Source organism: Euprymna scolopes, chromosome 6, assembly GCF_053919585.1.
Source record: "Euprymna scolopes isolate OS-2025 chromosome 6, ASM5391958v1, whole genome shotgun sequence".
Taxonomy (NCBI): domain Eukaryota; kingdom Metazoa; phylum Mollusca; class Cephalopoda; order Sepiida; family Sepiolidae; genus Euprymna; species Euprymna scolopes.
Genome location: NC_136487.1, coordinates 120579757 through 120605212, shown reverse-complemented (window position 1 = coordinate 120605212; position 25456 = coordinate 120579757). Strand labels below are relative to the sequence as shown.

At 31.4% G+C, this 25456-nt stretch overlaps 1 protein-coding gene across 9 annotated transcripts in view; it reads right to left on the bottom strand.

Annotated features, from left to right (window-relative positions):
* Positions 1-25456, bottom strand: part of LOC145277918 (ubiquitin carboxyl-terminal hydrolase 25-like) — a 148272-nt gene that overhangs the window by 20990 nt on the left and 101826 nt on the right. For 5 of the 9 annotated variants that reach the window (XM_080129983.1, XM_080129979.1, XM_080129976.1 and 2 more), the window contains 5 exons: positions 23019-23165; positions 20258-20469; positions 18336-18406; positions 13263-13491; positions 10137-10334 (listed from right to left, as the gene is read on the bottom strand). In XM_080129983.1, the coding sequence (XP_079986109.1) occupies positions 10137-10334; positions 13263-13491; positions 18336-18406; positions 20258-20469; positions 23019-23165 (857 nt within the window). The remainder of the gene's footprint in view (positions 1-10136; positions 10335-13262; positions 13492-18335; positions 18407-20257; positions 20470-23018; positions 23166-25456) is intronic. The other 4 variants (XM_080129977.1, XM_080129980.1, XM_080129981.1 and 1 more) reach the window with 1 other exon arrangement.

The following is a 25456-nucleotide window of genomic DNA, read 5'->3' as shown; positions in this document are numbered from 1 at the left end:
GAACAAATGGTGCAGTTTTAGACCTTAACATATGTAAATTTGAGTTTTGCACTATGCAAAAAAAATAAATAAATAAAATAAAAGACTAAGCCCATCATTACCTCTACTCCATTTAGTCCCAAAAGCCCCCAAGGCCTTAACATATTTAAATTTGAGTTCAGCACCATGCAAAACTGCTAAATAGACAAACACAGAAAATTTTGGACAAACATGGTAAAATAGTCTCAAAAATGAAGTGTTTTTATTAACCCTAAAAGAGCCTCTGGGGCACATCCAAGAGTTATCGCGAAGTATAGACAAACAAAATTATATAGAAATTAGTTACAACTTTTCAGAAAGTTTTATAAAAATCCAAGGCATCAATTTTTTTTTTAAATAAGCACAAAAATTTTAACCATTTTAACCCGAAAGGCACCCCTGGGTGGAGGGGGGGGGTAACTGGAGTTTTCCCGGAAAATCCATTCTGGTTACTTTTTTTACTCATATCATGTTTAATGTTTGTGCAAAATTTCAAAAAATTCCAAGGCCTAGTTATTGAGAAAAGTGCGGACAGATGAACGGATATGGGTGAATTTACAGGTCTACCCTCATTTTGTCAGGGACCAAAAGTTATTATCTTCCGTTTTATTTTTACTTTGATTGAAATTCTCAAAAATCAAGGGACACCTTCTTTGGACTAACACTTCATCCCTATATGAGATACGTAGGTATTTGAAGGTTTTATTGAATTCTCCTTTACCTTTTAAACCTTTAATTAATAAGTGACGAACATTAACTTTCCTCTCACTAATTAACCAGTTACATGTGTAGATCTTTTTTGTGGTCTCTTGGTCTTATCAAATTGCAAGACCAGAATTGATCTAGTCTGGTGGAGTATCCAGATTAATGCTGTTACTTTAAGCAACATCACTTGTAAAAGATGCACCATTCCTGGTAAAAACCTGTATGGCATAGCCATACCGAAGGGATCTTATTTGAGTTGCGAATAATATGTGATTCTGAATATTTAGTTGGAGTTTAAATTCAGGGAGAAATATCTTCATGCAAGGTTGTCCGGACAAACTACTGTATACAGAAAGATCTTAGATACTCGAAGATATTAGTATCTAGTAGGTAATTTAAGTTTTCTCCTATTAGTAATACAGTTTGCAGTTATATAGAAAGTGTAACATACCTTTGGTTTTAAATTTTGAGTTTCTTACCATTAAACTTTACTCACATATTTAAAAAAAAATTTAAGAAAATTATATTGAACAAATTTCCATTTATTTATGTTGTATCGCTTATTTGTATTTTGATTGATCAATTTATTTTACAGCATATCAACCCTTTTCAGGTTATTCAATGCTGAATTCAATTTTTTGGAAAAAAGTTCCAATGCTTCATATATTTTGAATATATTTATATATCTTCATGATGTTTGGTTTGTTGTTTTGTAGAGGAAATTATTGTTTTTGAATTTGCAGAACACTGAGTTTTGCAAAAGAAAAAAAATGGGGGGGGGGGGGGGGAACAAAAACAAAATAACAAATTTTTTGTGCATTTTAGATCAGGAAGCCAGTATTATTCAGACAGCCTGGTCTGGTAGCAGCAGATATTTGAATTTTATTTAGGGGGATTGTACCATAATTCAAAAATTTAGTAAGATCATATTCACAATATGAAAAGAACAGCTGCATTGTTAAAAAAAAGTAGGTATTGTTTTTTGGGTGGTTCTTAAGATCGATTTTTTTCAACATCTGCGATAATATAGGAAGACAACTGTTTTGCCATTCTTCATTTTAGTAATAAACTGCTCTAGCATTCTTACAAAAATATAAATAAGCAGACCAGGAACAGGACGAATATCAAAAAAGTTTGTCAGCATCCAAGGGAACTTCAGTGACAAGGCATTCATAATGGTGTTTGCAAGCTTGGTGCTTTTTTTCTTTTATTTTTTTTTGCAGAATCTTGTTAAAGATTTTCAGCATCATTCTTGATACATTTGTCACCAACTACATCTTGATTTTCTCTTTGCCTCTTCTTAGAAAACCAGAATATATCAGTATTGCAAATAAAAGTCAATAAAACTCACATTCTAGGTGTCTGATATTGACATCTCTTTTAGCTACACATTTTGTTTGAAGATACTCATCCTAGCAATACACATGAAAAAATTTAAATATTGGTATATATATATAACTACTTCATTTACTCACATAAACCTAATATACGAAAGTATAGATTTATGCGTAAACTTTAAGTATTTACTTCAAAAGTGCTCAATACGTAGGTAGAGCTAGTTAGTAATTTATAAAATATATATGGCGATTAAGCTACACTGAATATTCTGCGTTTCATCCACTATAGGATTCGTCAGGCTTATGCGCGAATTCTGTGGTTGCTTCTTGTTTTTATATATGTTGAGGATTTCTAGTTAGCCAATCAGCTTTCTAGTATCCACCGCGCCCCTTCCTAAAAAAAAAAGAAAGGAAAACGTCTACCTTAAACCACTAACCTAGTTCTAAAACAGATCCTTTGTTCGATAAAATGCATGCCCATTGGCTGATAGGAAGGGGCGCGGTGGATGCTAGAAAGCTGATTGGCTAACTAGAAATCCTCAACATACATAAAAACAAGAAGCAACCACAGAATTCGTGCATAAGCCTGACGAATCCTATAGTGGATGAAACACAGAATATTCAGTGTAGCTTAATCACCATATATATTTTATAAATTACTATATATATATATATATATATATATATATATATATATATATATAGATAGATAAATAGATAGAAAGAGTTTGATAAGCTAAGAAAGAATCTTTAAATTTTTAAAATCCAATTAAAATCAAGGAAGTTATGACTATTTTTATGCCCTGCATGTTTGGATATTTTCTCCTCTTTAAGACCATATGCGTTTTGTCACATTTTTTGCACTACTTTCTCAGTAAAAATGTTATATCTTTGTTAAAACACAAGACTAAGCAATGAAATTTGCCATATAAGTGTATTTTTGTGCAAGGAATCTGAATATGCTACTGAAAATCTCCAGAAATGAATGGTTTCCAAATAATCTGCAGTAAATGCACATAAATATGCTGCGATTGCTTAAAAATGCCATGTATTCATTAAAAGAAAAGAAGTTAGAACTAAAAGTTTAGTTGTAATGCATTTTATGTGCCAAAAACTTAAATCAAAATCTATGATTGGTTAAAATGAATATATTACAATATTTCTTTGGTATTATTGTAGATTAATACCTTCTGTTACACCTCCCCATCTGACCACATCTCCAAAATATGTGATTCTACCTTTATAGACAATTGCATGTGAACAACTTGAAAAACTTTAAAAGATAAACAAAAATTATTTTAGAATTTAATGTAAAATGATTTCCCATTTTGAATCATTCGAACATTTTAGGGCAGTTACCCACCCCCCTTTTCATATGATAGATAAATCCTGGGTGTTGTTCGTTTTCTAAAAGGTGATTATGCATGGTTTTAAGAGGGTCTTTGTGCAATTATGAGATATGAGAAGGTGGGGAGGTTGCCACTCTGACTGGGTTTATTATAGGGCTAGGAAAATTATGTGTGAACATCCTGAAGACTTGATAGAAACAAAACAATTTTAGAATTTAGAGTGGGGGTTGGTTTCACATAAATGTAAAATAATTCACCACTTCAAGACGATCCTAGCGTTTTAGGACAGTTGACCAATTTATTTGGAGGAGAGATTAATCATGTGCACTTTTTTTTTAAACGTTTTTTTAATGCTTTTTTTTTTTTATTTATTTATTTATCTTTTTTTTATGCTTATATGAGCTCACAGAGGAAGTTTGTTTAGTGGGGAGCTTTGCCACTTGTACTTAGTGTTATTGTTAAGGCTAAAGGTTTTAGGAGGAGGCTTGCCACTCATACCTAGGATTAGACATAGAATACTATTTGCTAATACTACAGAAGTCTTGATTCAAATTCATAACGATTTTTTTCGGATATTATGTTTTTAAATTGCTACGTACCACTAGGGAAAACACTGTCCAATCATCTTTTTAATGAATAAACATAGTAAAAAGATTGTTTTATTTAATAGTGAGTGTCCGAAGAAATTTTTTTCAAAATTTTCAATACTCATCATTTTGAAACCTTTTTTAACACAACAAAAAAACGAGTGGTCAAATGAATTTCGGACACTCAAAATTATTAAAAATGACATCTCGTTTGGCTAATTTCCAAATTTCATTAGAAAATTCTTAACAGAAACACGGTACGAGTGTTTACAAATATAGGGGGAGGGGGGGAGGTCGTTACAAAATCTTACCGAAAATGCTGTTTTATGATGTTCGCATTTTTATCACTATATTTGCTTAAAACTCTGAAAATATAATGTATGTTATTATTTACTAATTCATTTGAAAGTATATTCATTTCTGAACAAAATGGTGGTATTTTGGAGACTTAAAGCGCTTTGGTTTTTAAAATATGACTATTTTAGCAGAAACCCCTTGAAATCTGTGATTATCCAAAGCGTTTTAATGGCCACGTGTATTGCTACTCATCCTTACTGTTATCCTGCTTACACATCTTCCAATATCTCTTCTCAGACACAACAGCTCACAGCTTCATCTCCCCACCAAGTACCATTATGTTCATATTTTTTAGTCTTCCTAGGCGTTACCTTATTGCCCTTTGAAAAAGGGAGTTGATTTATTGCTAGTCACTTGAGGCACCCAGCCGGGGAATACCAACAGGGCTGTTCAAGCATTTTTTTACAGGCCACTACTCTTCCAGGGCGCTGGCTTTTCAAATCCCACTTTTCCGACCTTGTGTCACATCTAACATTGGAAAGGAGATAAACATCAAGTACAGAAAAGGAGTCCTTGATAAAGAAAAATTTGAATTAAGAATGGTTACACACTAAATTTCACCTTCATAGATGATCTGCAGTACTTCCACTGTTTCTAAATCCTGATTGGGATTTAGTAATTCAATTGTTAGTCTGCAAATAGTAGATGAGTATTGATTACCAGTTTTCAAATGTTTTCCTATATAACTGGTCAGTGCTAATTATTTGTAGTTTGAAGTCCTAGTATGTTTGGCCTTAACATTAAAATTATTTGCAAGATCATTTTTTTTTTTTATTACTTGGCTATTGGAATAACAAGTTCCATTTTTCCAGTTTTGGAATTTCTATACTTTTATCATTGAACCATATATTGTTGTAGATTAGTTCCCCAAATTATGGTCCGTCAAAGCTAATGAGAAAATAAAAAATGAAATGCTCCTGAACAAGCAAAAGGGGGGAAAAAATTAAATCTATTATTAAGGAGATTCACACTAAAAATAAAACTCAAATTACTGAAATCCAAACAAAATGACCTCTCCTCAGGATTTCAGCAATTTGAATTTTATTTTTAGTGAAAATCTTAATAGATTTCATCTTTTTGTCCTTTTACTTGTTCAAGAGCATTTTATTTTTGATTTTTTCTTTCTTTTGATCTAATTTAAACAAGCCGAGCATGCGGGGTCTTCCTGCACAAATGAAAAATTTACTTACACCATGATTAATGTTTGTGCAAAATTAAAAAAAAAAAAAATTCAAGGAGTGGTTACTGAGAAAAGTGTGAACAAATAAACGAATGAACAAACGATTTGGGGATGATTTAACACCTATAATGCCCCCTACGTGGAGCATTATCCCCGAAAATTCATTCTGGCAAAAGTTTACTTTCACCATGACTAATGTTTGTGCAAAATAAAAAAAAAAAAAATCCAAGATGTGTTTATTGAGAAAAGTATGAACAGGAGCGAATTATTAGGTCCAATCCCTCCTTTGTTGATGGACCAACAAAGCACATTGCTCCCAAGACATTAAATGCTACTGTAAATTAGGGATCAAATCTACAGGAACATTCCAAGTAGGGAGTTTAGCAACAAGATATATGATCGCATATTTAAATTTATGCCTGTTAGTACAGTCAGAGAGGAAATTCCAAAGGCTGGCAGCTTGAGGGAAGAAATAATTAAGGTGGAAAGCTTTTTAGCATCTGGAGACCTCTGCAATGAAAAGGTGAAATTTTACTGAATTATCTTTAATTTATGATTGATTATTACTCATTTAGCATTTTTTTTTTTGTGGAATATGTAATCTGGATTTATTTTTTCCGATGATTCATTTATGGGGGAGGGTATCATAATGAGACCAGGTTTCAGCGCCTTTATGAATGTTTGCCAGTCATTTGGTCCTAATTGAAGTAATCCTGTGAAAAAATTTGCTAGTCAAATTTTTATTCGTTCTTTTTTTTTTTTTTTTTTTTGTATTTTTTTTATAATCATTTTTTTTTTTTTGTGGTGATGGGGATTATTCCTCTATAATTTTCCTGGCTTCTGCAAAGAGGAGATTCAGTTTGTGCTTTTGATTAATGTTCTTTTTTCATTCTTGTCCATATTAGTTCACGAGCTGGATGGGCTTACTGAGAGATTGCAGATACATGATTTTTGGTACATTGATTTTGATCATTGTTTGGGGTTTCTCACATCTTTTGCACATGGACTCCCTTGCACACATCTTTGTTGATATCCAGACTTGACATTTAAAACACTGGATCGAGTATTTGAAATGAATTACCACTCTTTTTAAATTCTTTTAATTTCATATTTTATTCTCATATTTGCTGGAATTTTAGTGTAATATGATCTCTTACATGCTAACACGACCCAATGTTGTTTATGAAAGTCTTGCAAAGAAACAAAGGAAAGAAATTCAACTTTAGTTTTCTTAAATTGAAAGAAGAAACATTTTTATTAATGGTCATTTCACCATCAAACCACTGACATATTTTCATTTCATCACTAAACCACCGACATATTTTCATTTCACCATCAAACCACCAACATATTTTCATTTCACCATCAAACCACTGACATTTTCCAAACCATCAACAATATGGTAGCATTCTTGCTTTTTCCCTCTCTAGATCAATTAATAGTTGTTTTTGTTTTTTGTTTGTTTGCAGCTATAACCAGCTGTTATGTATGTAACTCGTTCAACAGTTCACGGCCGCCGGGAAGTTTGGCAAAAGTCTGGAGGATTAGCGCATCTAGCATCTTGTTTAAAAATTCTTATCATGCTGCCATATGGTCAAAAAGAACTCTTTCGTCTTGACACAAGATGGAAGGTTTCTCTTTCTCTTTCCACCAGGTGCATTTTTTCCTCTTTTTTCCTTCCTCTTCCTTGTGCCACGGCTTGGTCATTTGCACACGCCTAGATGCCCTTGCTGCTACATACATACCAGTGGCTTCGTTACATGAGTATTAAATATTAATATACACGTCTCTACAGATGATTTGGTCTTTTTAATGGCATATCGATTCTGTTAGGTCATTTAAATTATTTATCGTAGAATCTCATGTTTAGGTTATTTGCAGTAATATTGGGTTGTGTATATATATATATATCTATATATATATATATATATGGCACAATCATGTTAACACAGGTTCTTGCCAGATGACAGAAGTTAAGCAATGATGAACCTGGCCAGTACCAGATGGGGGTGATTATTTGAGAAGGCTAGGTGGTGTATGTACTGCGCTGAGTCATAGAAATTTCCAGGTTGGTATCTGGAAGTATATTTAACTCACGTGGGGAGATCCCCCCCCCCCCAAATCAAGATTGAAAGTTACAGGAAACTGTGTCTTCGAGATTACCATGGCTCTACAACTTGGAGCCCTGGTCGCCGATGCATACATTTATTGTGTTTCATGAGTTTCTTTTTCTTTTTTATTTCTTTTTTTTTTTTTTAAATTTGGAAAGTGGGTAAAGAGATTTCTGCATTTTTCAAATATTCTTGTACTGCCTTGTAACTTTCAGAACATTGAGTATATTGTCTACATGAACTTTGAATTGTTAAACGAATCCTTCATATTTTGTTAGTATTTTTGTTTTGGCTTGTTGGAGATTTTTACAGGCAATGAGTATGTGTTCAACAGTGAAGGGTGACTGGTATGATATACATGTTGAAAATTCTTTTCTTCTCAGTTGTTTGTTCAAATTCTATTACTGTTCTTTTATCTGTGACACCAGTTTTTTCTTTTTAGTTCATTTTTTTTTTTTTTTTTTTTACCTCTTTCAAAGTACATAAAAGCAACTGTGTTAAGTGTTAATTCATAGAATACCAATTTTAATTTTCTTTACATTTTAGGGGATGATATTTGTAGATATTAACTTTCTGTATTAAAAAGAGTAACATACCTGCTAAAAGATGTGTCTCTGTCTGACGTATCAAACTTTCGGAAGTCATCAAGATATTCTTTATGATCTGTTTCCTCATCCTGAATCAAGAGGTCTTCTTTTTTTTTTTTTTTTTTTTTTTTTAAGACCCTTCCCGAAAATTTTAAATTTTATTCTAATCATATTCTGCCACCCCCACCCGTCCAAAGGGGAACCCTATTCATTTTGCCCTAAGATATACATAGATTGTGCACTTATCGTCAGAGGAAGTTCAAGAATCCCTAATTCTTTAGTTTCTTCAAGTTTAAATATTTCAAAACTCCAAGGGATAAACCAATAGAGTTGAATTCTTTTTCTTTCAAACCGACTGACTCTCAACCACCACTTTCTATCATACAGTTGGGAAAGGATTAGTAATTTAAGTTCTTGTTCCCCCTATATTAAGAAACAACAATAAAGAAACATCTGTATAATGTACACAACCATGACAAAGCGAAAATATCATATTCCAAAACTCATGAAAATTGTCAAATAATTTTACTTTTATAAAAAAATTTTTTTAAAGTGATTAATCAAAATCCATAGTTATTACAGTATAAATTTAGTATGTGCTGATTATTGTTGAGTTACCTTCTGCTTTTTTTTTTTTTTTTTTTTTTTTTTTTTTTTTAATTTTTTCAAAATAGTGGGTGAGACTGTCATTCTTTGGATACTTATAAAATTTAATGTTCATATTTAAAAATAAAACTATTTTATCAATTTATATGATTTTTGGAATATGATATTTTTGTTTTGTCACAGGTATCTACATCAGATTTATTTATTTTCGTTTTTTTTAATATCGGAGGAATTCTGGACAGGAATCGTCATTCATTAATGGGTGATTGAGGAAGATGTATGATTTTAGATGCAAGTTTGGTATGGGTCATATAGATGATAGAGCTTGACATGACCAGTCCACTGATCAGATCGGGTCTCTTGAACTACTCATTTTGTCAAAGCTAAGGATCAAGTAGAGTGTTGCAAGTGACCACTTGAGCAACCTAAACACAAACTGTTCAGTCACCAAGATCTTGTCATCAGGCATCAAAAATTGCTGGCCACAGCAAACAAATAGCTCTGTTGTAGAAAAAGAAAGCATTACCTCTCTACAGAGGTGCCGCTAACATATTTTACAGCTCCAGCCAACAAGGCGTCCACATGAAGAGAACCAAAACATTCCAACATGTGACCAAATAAATATTTGATTCTTGTTCAGATTTCCCCTATATTAAAAAAAAAAAAAGAAAGAAAAATCTATGATGTATGTATGCTGATGAAATGAAAATATCATTATTCCAAACAGTAGTTTGATTTTTTATGGAGAAAATAATTTTTAAGCTATTAATGGGAATTCGTAAGGCATTAAAATAAAAATCTCGCAATGTTTGTAGGGTTTTGATCGTTCAGGCAGTTATTCTCATCTTGAGTTTTATTGGCACAATGTTTCAGTGGTTGGAACCTATGACCTTCATCAGGTGTAACTCAATAATAATTGTCTGAACAGTCAAAACAATAAAAATATTAATACCTCATCTCAAAAATTCAGAACTGCATAAATCTCGCAAGTTTAAATTGTTGAATTGTTTCTTGAGATTGTTTTCAATATGGCAGGCGAGACGGTACCTCTTTGGTTACTCATAAAATTTGATTTTCTTGATGAAAAATAAAACTTGATCAATTTACATGCTTTTTGGAATATGATATTTTTGTTTTGTAACGGGTATGTAGAGCATAGTTTTTTTCTTTATTTTTGCTGTTCAATATAGGGAGAATTCTGAACAAGAACCAAATATTTCAAGGACGCACAGACAGCATTCTTCTGATAATAGATAAAAATACAAGAAATATAAAAAGTGAAAACAAAGATGGATTAACTGTTTTTATGTTTGGGATTCACTGTAACTTCCGTATCACTTGCAGCGGAGGCTGCAGCTGCAGCAGAGGCAGCATTCTTCTTTGCTTGTTCTCGATCCCAATCCTCAATTTCTTTCGTAAATTTCATATTATCTTCATTTACCAGTTGATCAAGATGATGGGGTAGTTTGGGAATTGGAGATAAGTCATCTCCTTCCACTAAAAAGAAAAGAAAAAAGAAAAGGCATTTTAAAATGGGTTCATTTACATATAAAAGTATTTTTTGTAAACCGATCTAAAAGTTATACAAAAAAAAAAAAAAAAGGTCTAAAACTTCAGAGAAAACTTCTTGAATAAATGTAATATTGCAGTGAGTAATCGTTATTAACACCTAACTGAACTGATCAGATACAATAATACTTAGTTTGCTGCACCTTATAACAAAAGTCAATACAAAATTTTAGCCAGACTGGTTGAGTAGTTTCCGAGAAAAAGAGGAATGGATAGACATACTAAGACGAATATAAGTTATGAAAATATATATGGTAATTAAGTAACACAAAATTTTTCATGTTTCATTCATGTAAGGACCTGTCAGGCGAAAATGCATGGAATTCAAATTACAAAGTGTTTTTGATATATATACACATTATGTTAAAACACTCAGTAAGATAAATTCCAAGCATTTTTAGCCCAACGAATCCTTACAAGAATGAAACATGAAAAATTATGTGCAACTTAATTACAATATATATTTTTATAACTTATCAAGCTCTACTCATGTATCGAGCTCTGTTGAAGAAAATATTGAAAATCGACAAAATATTACGTCGCTTTATAATATTTTATGTGGACACATTAAATATATATAATAATATGCTAAAGTATTTCATGTTTGTACAGGTTATCACTTTTCATAAACATTTAAAGAAATGAGATATACCAATCAGCAATCATTGGTAATTTATCTTATGTCACTGGAGTAAACAATTTCCACTTCTTGAAATTTATTTAAAATTTCGTACTTTGCAAAATTCAAACCAGATGTAACTAACCATCCACTCCGTTTTGCTTGGAACATCATGATATGCGCTCGAGTTTGACTATAATCTGACATAAGATGCTGATCAGCCAATCAATGCACGGCAGAGGAGCAGATGATCTTTGGGGGAAAATATCAGAAGAAAAAATAAATCAATTTAAGTATACAACACCCTCAAACGGCCGTTCCTAACAACTTTATACAAGATGAATATCTCCATTTTGGATCAACAATTGCAGATACTGGAAGATATTTCATATTGCCAAGAAGCAGATGTGGAAGGAAGCCAAATATTGGAATAAAAAAGAATGTGGGACCAGCCAGGAGTTTCTTGACATATCTTTTCGAGTTTATATGGAGACAGAAATTTGGTTTCCAAGGGAATATCGTTGGCTGTCTTAATTTAATTAAAATAATAAAACACAATTTTAAAAAACGGTTGCTCAGTCCAACCCTACAGGAAAAAATTTGTTCATGAAAAAAAAAAAAAATAAAAAAATAAATAAAACATAAAAAACACAAGTGAAAAAAGAAAAAAAAATTGGTTATCTTAATTTTGTTTGACTAAAAAAAAAAAAAAAAATAAAAAGCTATAACTTACTTGTTTTTTTTTTCACTTAAATTTGTTACAAGAATAAAACTCCAATTGTTACAGTAAGTCGTTTATATATATATATATATATATATATATTTTTTTTTGTGATTTTATTATATTAAAATGCTTTCTTCAGTATTTTCCTTGAGTAGCACTGTTACACTTTGATGCTCGGTGAAAGCCGGCAGCTGACATCATGTTCCAAGCAAAGCCGAGTGGCCAGTTAGTTACGTCTGGTTCAAATTCTGCACAAGTACCTACATTTTTACCGTTTTAGTTGACAGGAAAACATTTGATTTTAGAATTATACATTTTAAAATGGATAAAGTTGGATCTGTTTACCTTAGTGACATCAGATTAATCATCAAATTTGCTGATTGGGGAATCACTTTTTTTTTCATGTGTGAGGAAGGTGGTAACATACATATGAACCTGAAGTGCCTTAACATATTACATAAATTCTTATGCAGAATAAAAACCATGTTATCGTTAGTATTTTTCAAACAGTTTACACTAATGCTGAAATGCTGAGCCAATGAAATTTTCTATCTATAAAAAAAAAAAAGCTTGACCTGTAAAATGCCCTCTCCGACTTATATTTTTTCAGCGAATTATTGATTGGACACTAATCTACCAGATTATCAACAAAAAAATTTAATATTTAAAGATTTTTAAGGGGTACTCAGTTTATAATACAATGTTCTAGTAAATAAATTCCCCCATATTGGAACCAGTCAATGTGTAAAAGCCAAACTGCTTTTAAAAAGGCTAAATTTGATAAATTTGGCTTTCTTTATAGCAATTTTACCTTCAAACATTGACTGGTTCCAATATGGGGGATTGATTTACTAAAACATTGTATTAGAAATTAAGTAACCCCTAAAAATCTTTAAATATTGAATATTTTGCTTTTTTTTTTTTTTGATAATCTGATAGATTAGTTTCCAATCAATAATAATCCGCTGAAAAAATTAAAGAGATGAAAAGAAAAATATTATAGGGATGGGGGGGGGGGTTAGATTGTATATGTCCAACAAAAAAATTAAGTATTTATCTTTAAGATTATTCTTTTTGTTCAAATAAAGAAAAAAAAAAAAAATCATTAAAAATAATTTTTGTTTGCTATCAGTTGTATGTTGTTCAAAAATATTTATCTATAAAACTCACCTTACAATAGGTGTTTTTTCTTGATTTGAATTTTAATTTTCTTAAAGAGTCATAAAATTGGTCCAATAATTATTGATTGTATTTTCTTTGTAATGACAAACAGAATATGGTTTTCATTTTTTCAATTCATTTTTCATTGAATTATTTTCATAATAAAATATATTTTCATTAAAAACATTGACCATCATTTGCAAAAAAAAAAAACAATTAAAAAAAAATCATAACTTTCGGTTGACATCTTCTGTTGTTTTATATAAACTGCCCGGAAAATTCCAATGATAGCACAGTCCTTACTGCATAAGTACTTAAATTCTAATAGAAATGAATAAAAATAAAAATTTACCATCATTCATCACAGCACGTTCTTTATCAATATAAATGAGGCAATAAGCAGTAGAATTATGGTAACCACCAAAGCTCTCCTTTTCCAATTCTTCCCAAGTTGATTCAGTAACTGTTATGTCATTAAACTTGAGCCAACGTTGTTTCTTCAAGTCAAAAATGTATGCCCAGTAGTGACCGGAAGCTGTCTGGCCTTCATGAACGAGGACAGCATGTAAATGATAAGGATACTGAATAAAAAAAAAAAAAAATAAAATCTAATATAAATCTTACAAAAATAACATAAAACTAAACAAAAATTCAAAGAAAAAGTTAATATAAACATAATACAAATTAGTGTTAAAATATTTTAACTCCGTCACATAATGTCAATTAATTTGAAGACCTCGATGAATTATGTTCCTTTATTCCATCTGAAAACCCCGCTAATTAAATACATTAAAAATTCAAATTTTAGAATGAAAAATAATTTTAATAACTGAGAATAAATCAGAGTTAAATCGATCAGGTGATTTGATTTGTTGTGGTATAAAAAGGAAATAATTATTGGCTCGGAATATGGTATTTATTTTGAAATCTTAAATTAAAGAAAGAATAAAATAAATGATGTACATATTAATAGGATAGTGTGCATGTTATTTTGTGTGTCATGCTTTAATCATGGATTTACAGTTCTTGTAATCAATAATTTTACCAAGAATTCTTCATACGTTTAGGTTTCGATTATAGCTGATGGCACTTTTTTTTTTATAAACAATTTTACGAAGAATTCTTCATAAGTTTAGGTTTCGATTATAGCTGATGGCACTCTAGTAATATATTTTTTTTTTTATAAATAATTTTATCAAGAATTCTTCATAAGTTTTGGTTCTGATTATAGCCGAAGGAACTCAAGTTTTTATATATATATATAATTATTTTTTTGCTATAATAATTAAATACCTACAGACACTAGTGTTTCATCCTTTCGGGATTCTTCAGTGCAGGGTGTCACGATTAACACCAGCCGAACGATTCGAACCCCGCACCAGGAGACATCTCCGGCTCGATTAGCGGAGACCGTATCCATTCGGCTACCATTAACCGTGTGAAATAGCGTTGAATTTAAACATTTTCATTTTTTAAATGTTCATTTACGTCAGTCAGAGAATGATCTAATCGTTATACGATGATCTATGCATAAGAGCTAAATTGACCGACATAAACATATATATATATATATATATATATATATATATATATTTATAGTCATCCACATACAGTACTGTTTCGCTGTTTTAAAGCTCATCAGTGTGGCTAGACAGGCAACTGCCTCAAGCCAGGATCGAAACCTGACCGCCCAAATGACAGTTAAGGCTTCTCACCATTGCGCTATACAGCTGCTGCTGTGTGGGTAATGAATAAACAATGTTTTGACATCGTCCAAACGCCTCCGTTTGATTTGTTTACACAAAGAGCGTCGCTTAATATGCTAATGGTAGTTTGTATATCACTTCCCAATATGCTCAACCCACAATAGGGAGCATTATAATCATCCACATACAGTACTGCTTCGTTGTTCATCAGTGCGGCTAGACAGGCAACTGCTTCAACCAGGATTGAATCACAACCGCCCAAATGACATATATATATATATATATATATATATATATACATACACACACACATTTTTTTCATAAGTTATTAAGTTAGATCCATGTCCAAGGAACCTATATCTAAAATTTCAAGAGTTTAGACCCAAAATTAGCGGAGGAGTTTGGTAGAGTTCTCAAAGGTCAAATCATTGAACTTTGACCCCTTAACAGCCAAATTTCTGGCCAAAAATCGATTACAAAGATTTTCCCAAATCTCACTACCCTGTATATCAAATTTCGAGTCTGTAGACTGAAAATTGACAGTTATTGTGCAGGGAAATGTACACAGGCAGACATACACACACACTTTCACTTTTATAGATATACTAGCATTTTGGATGTGTGTGTTGAGCAAAAAAAAAAAAAAATTGGTAGTAGGAAGGCAGGCTCGAACCCTTACCGTGAACGAGGAAAAGGACAGGGAAAAAATACCTGACGTCTTTGCGGTTACGACCACTATCAAATCTGAAGTGACTTACGTTTAAATTAAGGATAAACAATCGAAAGGAGAGGATAACTTTCAAAAATATCGTCGAAAAAGCAACTGTCCCCCCTGTAGAAAAGTGCCTAGTTGAAGGTGAAGATATTAATGCTCTTAGCCAATTTTTCGATATTTGTCATCTGAAAGGTTGAACTTTAAAACGATACTGATCTTGGTAAAATCCGTTGTTTCTGTCGAAAGTTTTAAGCAGACATGCAAACATACATACATTTATATATTGGTAACTAAAAGTTTTTGAACCAAACCGATTAAAAAGCTTGCCCTATCTCCGACTACCCTTTATGTACAATTTCAAATGTTTAGACCAGAAATTGGCTGAGTAATTTGGTAGAGACCGTAGAGGTCAATTTTTAAAAAAAAACTTTGACCCCTATTATGACCCCTTAATATTTATTGTTTTGAGCTCAAATCAAGTTATTAAGTTAGATCCATGTCCAAGGAACCTATATCTAAAATTTGAAGTGTCTAGACTCAAAATTGTCGGAGGAATTTGGTAGAGTTCTCAAAGGTCAAATCGTTGAACTTTGACCCCTTAACAGCCAAATTTCTGGCCGAAAAACGATCACATCGATTTTCCCAAATATATATCAAATGTATATCAAACTTCGAGTCTGTAGACTAAAAATTGACAGAGTTATTGCGTAGGGAAATGTACACAAACACGTTCACTTTTATAGATATATAGATTTGTGCAAAAATGAAGGAAAATGGTAAAATACTTCCCATAATATTCCTATAATACAATTGAATAAAAAACTAACATCATTAAATTTTAATTTAATATGAAAAATAAAGACGTCTTTCTTAAATTTAAAATTAAATTTATCTTGAAAATTTTTAATTACAGAAATAATTTCTAATAATGAAAAAAAGTTTTTCAGATTGAATAAATAAAGAAATGTAATTCAGCAAGAAGTTCAAATTAAATAAATCATTTTTGTGTAATACAAATAAAAAGCAATAAGATTTTTTTGGTGCAAAAATAACCAACAGAAACCCTCCCCCCCCCAAAAAAAACAAGAAAACAGTGTTTTCAGATCGAGTAAATAAAGAAACGTAATTCAGTGAGATCTTTAAATTATTTACTTCCAATGACTTTCAAAACCAGAACTGGTTTGGATCAGTAAATATACCAACCACCAGAAATGTAATCTTGGTGTTCGTCTATCTCTTTTACCAGCTGTGGCTTCAACTTAAGATATCCAGGATGAAGATAAAAGTTGAACAACTTCAACCAAATGCTACTTAATATACCATTATTCTTAACAAGGGTTTATACATATTGGTATGAAATCATATTGGGGCCATAATAGCCAGTACACCTACAGTTTAGCTTCCAGACAGTCAACCAATCTCCCCACCATTCATACGCCCATGTTTTCTTGTTTTTTTTTTGTTTTTTTATCTACCACTAATGCATCCATGTGAGCAGAAGTCAACTAGACAAGGAAGCCCTTACCCATCTTTTTCTTGCTCCCTCTCATGCTTTCTCTCCAAAAAGGTAAAAAGAGGGGGGAAAAAAACCCTCAAAATCACTTCGCAACAAGCAAAATCAAATATAACAAAGGTGAAGGCTATTAAATGGTTAATTAAAGAGAAGCAGAAATGAAACGGCTTTAGCAGGAAAGACAAAAGCAAAAAAAACAAAAAAAAAAAACAAAACAAATGTGCACACATAGCTGGCACTTAGAACAGACACCCGAAGTACTGCATCTCCTTAGCTAAGTTATAGTGTGAATATGCGGCATATCAACCCATATGCTGCGCGCCCAAGTCAACCCATGTGGACATGATTGAAGAGTAGCAACAATGGTTCCCGAGTTTTCCTGTGCTGCGAAGGAACCAAAATGGACATTGTGAGACATGTTTTGTTTCAATCCAAATTATAGCAAAGGATTATGAAATCATCATAATACAACTTGATGCATCAACCTGCATCATAAAAACAAGATAAAAATCAGCTTCGAGCTTACCCCAAGTGACTAAAGGATTCGCAACAAGATTATAATGAATAGTTAACATGCCGCCTAAAGACTGGGGATAATTCACGAAGGAAAAGACTAAATTGAACAGATGTGAGAGAGAAAATACCAATATAAAACAAAAGAAAAAAGAGGAAAGAGTGGAGAATAAAGGGGGAAAAAAGATTGAATAACACATGGACCATAACATCATCTTCCGATCAGTTGAAAGTCTTCAGAACCAGATGAATTATTTCGTTTTGTTTGATATTTTATTTTCTGACCATTGATTACTTCATCCAGCGAAATACTTTATATTTTCTTTTACTCAAACCCAATATCCCCCCCACCCCATTGGACAGTTAATCAAACTTTCTAATGAGATTCATGCATAACATTTTTTTTTTCTAAAGTCATTCCTTCACTTCTTATTTCATAATTATATTCCTTGTAGTCACTCCTGCCTCAGTCCAAGTTGTATTATGGAACAATCTATGAAAATTATATCCTTTACCATAATAAAATTATCTTATATGTATAAATCTGTGTTTAACCAAGCATTCTATTGTTCTTGTCATCTGTATGCATCATTTGAGTATAATGGGGAGAGCTTATCTTGAACCAGACAACGTGTCACAAATATTGTAAATTTCAAGCTGACATCACTTTATATATTTTTTTTCTTTGTGATCATCATAGGGAAAATTGTCAATACGCAGAGTCAAAGCTTTCATTCAGTAGACTCCGCCCGATTCTGGTCTCTTGCAGCTCATAAAAATAGATTTGTAGACCATATTTACAAAGAGTAAAATAATTATATCGTATTTGGACTTAATATGGTAAAAAAAATACAAATCATAAACTGGGAAGCCATAAGCAAATTAAAAACTTTGTAGTATAAAAAGAAAACTGAAATGGAAACTGGAGTTGATGAAAACAAAAATTTTTTAAAATATATAAAGCCTATATATAAGCACCTTTTGCATTCCCGCATCGCTATACATGCTGTTGATTCGAGTCTCAAGGATACCAAGATTTTCCTGTAAAGCTGGAAAAAAAAAAAAAATAAATAAATATAAAGGCTAAACTAATTGTTTAATTATATATCAATAATATATATATGCATATTTAGGTAGTATTCTTTTCTTTAGACATGTTTCAATAAATAATATAGACAATTCCAGTCAACATATTTTGGTTTTGATTGTTTCTAATTTTCTTAGTTTTCTTGCTTCTGGCAAGAATTGGCTGGTGTAAGTGCTATAGTCACTTTTGACCGAAGTACTTTCAAATTTATTCAGATTCATCGTCAGGAATAATTAGCAGAACATATTTTAGGATATTTATACAAGTGTGTGTGTTATTTTTATTTTTTATTTTTTATCTTTTACTTCAGTAAATCACATGTTATTTAATATAATTATTCTATGTCACCTTTAAGAATATTATAAGTAATTGAAATTTATTTGATAATTATTTCTTTTGTGTTTTAATTCGTCAAGCTTCTAATATATGAAGTTTATGACTTAGTGATATGTTCACGAATAGATGTGTTGTCTACTAAACGTCTTTGGAATTGGGTTGGTTGCTTGGTTGGTTGTTTTGTTTTACGGCATATTAACCCTTTTCAGGTTATTTAATGCCGAATCTGGTGATTTTGAAGAACGATTTTTTTAATATAGTATATTTGTTTTTTAAGTCGTATTCTATTTAAACCATAGTTGGGACTCTAACAGGTGCTACCACTCTGGGTCAGAGTGGACCTGGGAGCAATGGTAATTAAAGGGTGGCTCCACACACCCTAAGGCCTGCAAGCTGGGGCCTCACCATCGGATATAGTTTAAGGTCATATCCAGGACCTTTGGAATTGGGAGAGGGACAGAATTGTGTTAATATGTAGACAGGAATTATCTAATATGCATGCATACATGTATTTATAGACAAGCAACAATATGCTTTTCTAATTGCATATTTTTGTAAGTGTAATGAACCATAAATTGTGATAATTTTTTGTTAATGTATACTACCCCCCACCTCCACCCCAAAGAAGGTAATATCTGGGAGTATGATATGACAAGAGAACAGATATTATCCCTGTCCTCAAAATAAGGGAAAATAATGCTGGGGAGGATGGTATCATGATGAATGAACACACACTACACCCCCCCTCCCCCTCACGTAATTGAGTATTGAAAAATGGTGCAATCAATATAAGTAATAGTATAGTTCAGATTCAGAGAGACATCAAATCTACATTAGTAACACATCTATATTACGCTTACAAGAAAATGTTGCTAACATTGAAAATGGAAACCATTATAAAGATGTTATTTTTCGTAATTTTTTAAATTTTGTTCTTTTTTGACTTTTTCAGGGCATTAATCACTCGTTTGTCTATACTTTCCACTCAAATGTGTGCTGAACCCATTTCTTGTAATATATTGTTGCACAATTTTTTAACTTAATCAGCTAATATCACACCAATAATATACCTCATAGTGTCACATGCAGGAATATATCATATTAAATCACTTTTGGCTACATTGCTTCCTTCTAAATCTTTTAGGATTAGTTTTGGTTAGAGACAAATTAAATATACCTACAGCATCTCCATGCCTGACTACCCACTCTACAAAAAACAAAATCTAAAAATGTTTACAGCTGGGTCACTCTTTGTATAAAGAAATAAATTGCTGACATAATTCTATGATTTTATATGCACCCTCTCCCATTATTTATGATGAAAATGTTATCAACTTTTATTGATAGAATTTGTTTCACGAATTTCAGAAGTTTTCGACTTGAATTCAAATAGACATGAAAATTTGTTGTCGTTGTCTATAATCGTTTTTCAGTGCTAAAATTTATCAGAACACGGAAAGAAAATAATATATCTTACCTCTAACTTCATTTTCAACTTCTGTCCGCCATCGACACAAACAATCCTGTAAAACTTGTAGCTCACTTTCTGAGACATTTCTAGGAGAAGGGTTTGGTACTTTGATGGACGACATAGGGCTGACTGGGGAACATTTTGCAGAAGTGGAGCCAATTGATACATGGCTCACGCATTCAGGGGTACTGCTTACACTGTTTAAACAAAGAAAATCACTAAGATTTTAAGTTAAATTAACCTCTTAGTATTAAAAAAAGTAAAGAACAGGAAAACAGGAAAAAGGGAGGAAAAAAGAAAAAAGGGGGAGAAAAAAGAAAAAAAGAGGAAGGGAAAAGGGAAGAAAAAGGGAAAGCAAACAAAAAGGAAAACAAAAGGAAAATATGAAAAAAGAAAATGAAAAAAATTAAAGCACAACATATACACATTTGTTTACAGTTGTGAAACTTTGTAAAGAAATGTTGAGAAATTTAAAAAAGAAAAGATATTTTTTATTTTTATAATAAAATTGTCAGACAAGTTATTGTCTGTAACAAATTTGAAATTAACTTTTTTAAAAGTATGTAATAATTTTTCTCTAAAAAAGTTTCATATTTAACTTAGTGTAAGTTTTTATAGAGTAATACACTAAAATTATTTGGTTTCCAATGTTTTTTTTTAGACTTTGAAATAAAATTTGTAAAAATGTTGTCCAAAACGTCAATTTTCAATGACATTAGTCAATTTATTTTTAACTAATTTTTATTATTTAAAAAAAGCAAAAAAAAGCAAAGCTAAAACAATTTTTTATTAATGATTAAATAAAATTCAAATTCGAAAGAAAATGATTATTTTTCACTACTGTCCATCTATCCATCATATTTCTTTAAATTAATTGTCAGTAGAAATTATACCATTTTTTTTTTTTTTTAATTATATTTTTTCTTAGTGACCTGGTATCTGTTTAAAATTTTTTTTTTATTTTCAAGATGATAAAAATACATTTTTATGCTGATGTTTACATGTTCATGTGTACAAGGGAAATATTATATTTAAAATTTCCACGGAAACTTGTTAAAATCCCATTAAATATTTTTGAAATTATATGTTTTGGTGAAAATATTGAATAAACAAATTATAATTCAATAATAATATCATTAGTTTGAGAATATTTTTTTTTGAGTTATATGGTTTCATTCATATGAACTTCACGATGCTTTATATTCATTAAAAAAATCTAAAATAAATTAATGCATTTTTTTTTTTTAGTATTTAAAAACTATAACTTTGGTAAAAGTATTTTTTGTTCACAAAATATACTTTCATTAGAATTAAGAAAATAATGGGTTCATTATATTCTGTGATAATAAATCCTGAACATTTCATTAAAACTAGCCGATTTCCTGAATTTTGGTGAATTTTTCAGTGAAGAGAGGGGCCAAAATGCTTGTACATATTGGGGATCAGCCATTCATTTTGCACATACCCAGTTGATAAGACCCTTGAAATGGACACTAACCATTATCTCCAGTGGATATCTAAAGTAGTCAGTTTCTGGATGGTTGAATGGTGACCACTAACAAAGGGTAGCATCAGATTTCTGGTCAGAGACAAAGGAATTCCAAGAGATGAGAAATGGGGGTAGTCAGAATCTTTTACAGGCGAGGGAGGAAGTAGGAGTTGGACATTCGAGAAAGCAGTTGGTTGTTCTGTGGGCTAGTGGTCAGTTGAGTTTTCTGGGTAAGATGAGACCCTTGGGGTTCTTAGCTAAAGAATTGTATTGATGGGACACATTCTAGTTTGGTCAGACAAATATCTCATTTTGCAAGCCTGCTATTTAACCTAAGAGGAGTACCATTTTAAACTCCAAAGAAAAATAAACTTCTGTCAATAGTTTTTAAACTGAAATTGTGGTGTTTGGTTTGGAAAGAGAATTCCTTTGTTGCAGCAATTGAATCGAACTGTGACGTTGCCATTACATACAAACAAGAGGAAATAAATAAATAAAAATCCAGGTCGGCATTTTTTTTTTTTTTTTTTTATTATTACTTTCTGGTCTCAACACCACTTAACAGTCTCTCGCCATCGTCCATTTTGTACACTTTTCTTCCGACCACATGCCAGCCCATTCTCGTCCTCGACTTTACATATTGATTTTTTTAGTCATTTCAGTTTTTACAGCACTATTTTTATTGAAAAAATTAAATTACTGACCCCTTTAAATTAATTACTACTCTCCCAAGCAACACCGGGTAGCCCTGCTAGTTTCAAACATAATTATCAGTCAATGTTACAAATTCTAGAATAAAGAATAATTTAACAATTCCATATTGACTTTCGAAGGAAAATCTACACAATATCTTCTATAATACGTGCACGAAAAATTGGAATTGGGTATCGGAATGTTTTGGGGTATCGGAATCAGTTAAAAATAAAAAAAAATTAAAAAATAAGCCTATTTTTCGGATGGCAAAAACAATTCGCTAATTGTTTAGGGTTTTTGTTTGAAGTTAATTCTCAATTGTTGGTACTAATAAAAGGATAAATATTTATTGATTTTAAACAGTAAAAACTAAAATCTATACATCACATATCCACAAGTGTATTTCTTATGTTTGCATATTAGAATGGAATCTGGGATTTAAAATAGAATCAGTAATTTTATTTGAATCAACAAAAATATTGGAATTGTCCCAGCACTAATAATAATAATAATGCTTCATAATTTGCATGGATTCAGATATTGACGTATTCTTTTATACAAAAGTCAACTGGTAGAAATATTTACTTAGGTCTTGGAGACTCCATTTCTACATCATTAGAACTGCTGTTATCCATCTCATCACAGTCTCTTTTGCTCTCCGCAAACTCCAATGCATACTGCAGAACATCCTGAAGTGGGACCCGTTTCCTTCCAGATCCATAGTTTATAAATCTAAAAAAGAATATAAACACATAAAAGAAATAATTTATTGATTACAGGAAGTGGTCAGATTTGAATTATCCAGTGTATATATATATATATATATATATATATATATATATATATATATATATAGTGTTATAATGGAATAAATCCAGAGGAAATCCGGGTATGAGAGCTCAATGTGGTAAACAGAGCAATAAGATAAAAATTATAACACGGAAATTACATAATTGTCGATGCAATAATTTATTTCAACCTTATGGTATTTTCAAGCATCTAAATATATACACACAATCTTTATATACATTTTTGTAATATATTTCTTTTCATACAATGCATATAAATCTAATACATAGAGTAAAGTCAATCATTTATCATATTCGGTTAAACATCCATTTTATATGCTAGCAGGTGTTGGATGGCTTTTAGAAATTGAATTAAAATACTAACCTATCTCTGGCCAGGTCTTTATCATTTTTCTCTCAAGTCCATCCTTATCATATCCTTTCATGTTTTCCTTGACCTTCCCCTGTGAAATGACCCCAATCTACATTTATTAATCCAAAAATTCTCATCTATTCTTGCAATGTGGCCATATCATCAATGTCTCCTGTTTTGAACACATTGTACTATACCATCTGGATTTAATCTTCCTGACATCACAAATAAACCTATCATTAAGACTCGCATTAAAACATCCATCATATCATTCTCATAATTTCTCTCTATGCAACGCACGTCCTCAACCTGTACTGGCTAGGTTTCGCTTCCATTAGATCATAACAATGTACACATGCCTGATAAACTCTTCCCTTTGTCAACAATTGCAACGGTCTTCTGGTTAGAAATAGCAGAAGAACTTACTACACAAACTCTTACAATCGCACTAGTACCTGCTCTAATGGTATTACCAATTAAATTCCTTTGTGAAACTAAAAAAAAAACAAAAACAACTCACAAAGAAATGAAAAAAAATTTGATGATCTGATGTCACTGACATTTTTTCTTTTTACTCGTAGTCATCCCAAACAAGGTGTATTGCCATTTGGATGTAAGAGGCTATTATGTGTGGGACCATTTCTAATAGTGCACTATGTACAGAGCAGTAAGAAGTCTGTTCACATTAAATTTCTTCATGTCAGTACTGTCAGGAGACCAGGAGGGAATTCCAAAACCTTGCAGTTCATAGAAAGAAACTATTAGATTAGAAGGATTTCTTGCATTTGGGGGACCTCTACAGTGAAGGGGTGAGAATTTGCTGCTTGTTGGAGGTATTTATGTTGAAGAGGTACAAGTGCTATGATTTCGTCAGAGCACATTTCATTAACATATTTGCTGCTAGCTAAAGCTGTATTAAATTTATTGGCATTGCCAAGCTATTTTTCTGCAATTTTCAAAAACTAAAGTCCACAAATAATGCATATGAATATAATATGGAATATTTATTAATTTTGTATTTAATTTTAAAGGATTGTCAGTTTTTATCAGTTTGTATAGATTTGTAATAAAAATAACTCAAATCAGCTTTTCTTTATAGTGAATCATTCAACTTATAACATATATGTATTCACTAGTTAAAAAAACATAAGACATGGCAGGGGTCAAATATGAAATATACTATTCAATATGTGCTATTTTGAGATGTCAGTTCAAGTTCAAAACAGTTATCGTACGTGCAAAGCGCACATTTACTAATAGAAAAAGAATTTCGTTACTACAAGCTTACTCGTAGAGGGCAAAGCTAAGCAAATGCCAACGTACAAGAATACTCATAGTTGGCAGTGAACATGTTAAAGTACTTGTAAAACAGGCACAGGGGATGCAATATTGCAGTGATGGGACAGGGCTTGGAGCTTGGTTCATAGTGCGAGACTTATTAGATTGAAGACTCTTGTGAACTGTCTAAAAGGGAGAGATTAGTGGTAGATGCACCAGCTCACGTGTAGCGACAATACTCCATGCATAGGCAAATAATGGTCTTGTAGAGATACAGGATACTATCAGGTGTGATTAATTTTTTTAACATGATAAAGTTCAGCTTCTTTGTAGCAACCTTGGTAATGTTTTTAAAAAATTCAGACCGTTACCCATTTTAAAATCAATTGTTCAAAATCAAATATGACATTATAAATAGAATTCTATTGTCGTCATACTTAAGTGACATTTAAAGAATATTTAGCTAATAATTATTTTACAAAAATGAAGAAAAAAATTTATTTTTGAAAGATTTAGTTTGTTACAATAGATTGAAACATTAACATTCATCTTATTAAAAAAACAAAACAAAAACAAAAAAAACA